We start from the raw sequence: 3,203 nt of genomic DNA on the forward strand, positions 1-3,203 counted from the left end.
GTATAAAGCAGGGTTATGAGATCAGAACGTGACTGCTCCGGCTCTCTGCTCTTGTAAACAGCATCTAGAGAGCGCTGCAGTGACTGGTCGTTTACAGTCTATGGTCGCGACACACTCGCTCACCTGCTGCTGTATTTTTCCGTCCTCCGTCACCACCCAGTGCGTGGTGGCTCGCGCGGGCTCCGCCAACAGGGCACAGATAAAGATGAGAGCCGGTCCCCGCACGGACGGGCTCCAGAGGCGTTTATTAGCGGAATGATTGCCTATGCTATTGCTCTTGTCATCCGCCATCTTTCTGCCGTCTGTCCATTCGACCCTAAAGCTTCGCGTCATTCACCACAATCTGCTTCCGGGTTACAGAGTGACCCCGCCTCTCTTAACAACATTTGCTTTCATTTGTTATTTGAGTTATTAATATTGTGTACATTGTTACAATCAAAGATAATAATTTATTCAAAGATAATATTATTTATATAACGCGACTATAGGGTATAGTTTCGTCACAGTAATAGCAATTTAAAAGCATAATAAAATCAGGACTGGAAATGTTTACTCATTTTGCAAGCTTCTATTAATGAGTCTATGTTATGGTGAACTACTCTCAGCCTTAAGTGATGTTCCTTTTAAACCTGTTTATTTAGTTTTTATTATATGGGTCTTTTATTCATGTTTATGTAAAGCACTTTAAATTACCCTTGTGTGAAATGTCAATATATAAATACACTTGCCTTGGCTCATGTTGATATTTAATAACAAACACCAGGGAAGTTTTGCAGCCGATACCGAGTGCCAATTCCTTGTGATGGTGATCAGCCGATACAGAGTACTGATTCTGATGCTTCAAGCTTTATAATGCATAAAGCACATTTTCAGTCCAAGAATTATACTTAAGTGGAGATCTCTCCTTACCTATGAGAATAAATTAAAGATGTTACATGTAATCCCCTAAACATATAATTTATAAACATTTAATGTGGACATGTCATGGTAAGAAGCAGCTTTACAGAACAAAATGGATAAAATAGATTTTAAAAAAGTAGCAAGAAAAATCATCACTAATCAAGCAATTTGGAAACATTGCAAATCATGGAATATTTCAACATGTCTTAATGAAGTTTGGAGCGCATAAGTAGTTAAAATGCACACCTATAAATCCAATACTTCTTAGTAGTTTAAAAGTAAAATTATTTAAACATTTTAAATAATCAATTAAAATATTTTTAAATAAAGTGATTACATTTTTCTACACTTTGAAATAGACTAGCTGTTCAAAATGAACAGTAAGCTTAAAATGATTAAAATTATTTATTTAAATAAATTTTTATATAAATGTTTTACAAAAAAAAATACGTTTGTTGGGTAATGCATTGTTTTTAAAATAATCAATTTATTTTAAAAAAAGGATCAAATGTTAAAGTTACAATTCGACGCTAATATATATTTTAACAATTTTATTAAGTCACAGTTTCTTTTATTATTGTTCACATGAAGCACTTTGAATTGGTGTTGTATAATTAACCAATGAAACTAAGATCGTTTAAATATTTTACAAAGTAACACTTTAAAATAGACTAGCTGTTTAAAATCTACAGAAAGCTTAAAAGTATTTATTAAAATACTTTTTATATATATAAATGTTTTAGAAAAAATGCACAAAAACATGCGCATCAATCTAAATGGGTGCTCAGCCAAACTGCAAAAATATCATCAAAAAGGCGGCAACACCAAAGCTTTATTATGTTAAAATGGCTAACACAGAGTGTAATTTTTCGAGCACACCGTCTGATGAAGAGCAATACAATATAGAAAATAAAATTATTTTCTATATTGAATGATAACGATAATTTAAGAGTTCCTCAACAATGACTGAAGCCACAAAATTAGAAGGTGCAAATGGCATAGCATATTTTCAGCCAATAAATTTCCGGTGGCCAAAAATTCGGAACATCTCTAATATCAACACACTTTTAGATTCCCGTTGTTGCACATTTCTGCTGTGTGATTGGCTCTTAGATCAATATGCAGTAAAAAAAAAAAAAAAAAAAGAGTTTATCATTGTTATTGATATAAATTTTATTGCGAATCGATATAATTTATCAGCCCAGTCCTTCTTCTAACAAACTATTACAACCGAAAGCCTGGGAGCGTTATCTTCAAAGGAAGATATTTTTCGCCAGCTATGGCTTTGGAGGACAACCCTGACAGACTGCCCAAATGTTGTTAGAGATATACTAAGGGCTATCTTGATATAGGTATAACCAAGTATATCAAAAGGCACACCTGTATTCAAAGGCTTGAATACTGTATAAAAGGCTGGGACAGACAGACCAGCAGCACGGTTAGATTTCTGTATACTGTAAGTCTTAGGCCCTTTATTCTCAATGAAGAATAAAGTAAAGGATTTTGTTTTGTTCTTTTATTTGTGTTATTCTTCTTTTTCACTGGGTTTATTTTATTAATAAAAGTGTAATTTGTATAAAGTGTAAAAGAGGCAGTTTGCTGCCGAGTGTTAGGCGGCTGGGATGAGAATCAGCACCAGCAAGTCCAAGGTCTTGGTGCTCCACCGGAAAAAAAGGTGGTTTGCCATCTCCAGGTTGGAGGAAAGTCCTTACCGCAGGTGAAGGAGTTCAAGTATCTTGGGGTTTTGTTCACGAGTGAGGGAAGGATGGAACGTGAGATTGACCAGTGGATCGGTGCAGCGGCAGCAGTAACGTACCTGTTGTGGTAAAGAAAGAGCTGAGCCGAAAGGCAAAGCTCTCGATTTACTGGTCAATCTATGTTCTTACTCTCACCTATGGTCATGAGCTTTGGGTCATGACCAAAAGGACAAGATCTCGGATACAAGTGGCCGAAATGAGTTTCCATTGCAGGGTGGCAGGGAACACTTTTATAGATAGGGTGAGGAGTTCTGTCACCTAGAAAGGTGTTCCAGGCATGTCCCACAGGAAGGAGGCCCGGGGAAGACCCAGGACACACTGGAGGACCTATGTCTTTCAGCTGCCCCAGCGACCTGGCCCCGGAAAAACCCCCAAAAAAGCCCAGAAAATCCTTGAACGACAATACAAAAGATGGTCCAATAACAAAACTCTAACTAAGGAATATAGTGGAGAGAAGATCCTGGTTTCTTTATTTAATTAGAGTGAATTAACAGCAGATTAATTAAACACAACAGATGACACTGAGATGACGACAGGACTCACAGC

At 36.5% G+C, this 3,203-nt stretch overlaps 1 protein-coding gene across 1 annotated transcript in view; it reads right to left on the reverse strand.

Moving 5' to 3' along the window:
* ttc17 (tetratricopeptide repeat domain 17) overlaps window positions 1–333 on the reverse strand; it is a 56,643-nt gene extending 56,310 nt beyond the window's left edge. The window contains exon 1 of the mRNA XM_056462052.1: window positions 124–333. Coding sequence (XP_056318027.1) covers window positions 124–333 — 210 coding nt within the window. The remainder of the gene's footprint in view (window positions 1–123) is intronic.
* Between the last annotated feature and the right edge of the window lie 2,870 nt (window positions 334–3,203).

This window comes from Danio aesculapii, chromosome 7, assembly GCF_903798145.1.
Source record: "Danio aesculapii chromosome 7, fDanAes4.1, whole genome shotgun sequence".
Taxonomy (NCBI): Eukaryota; Metazoa; Chordata; class Actinopteri; order Cypriniformes; family Danionidae; genus Danio; species Danio aesculapii.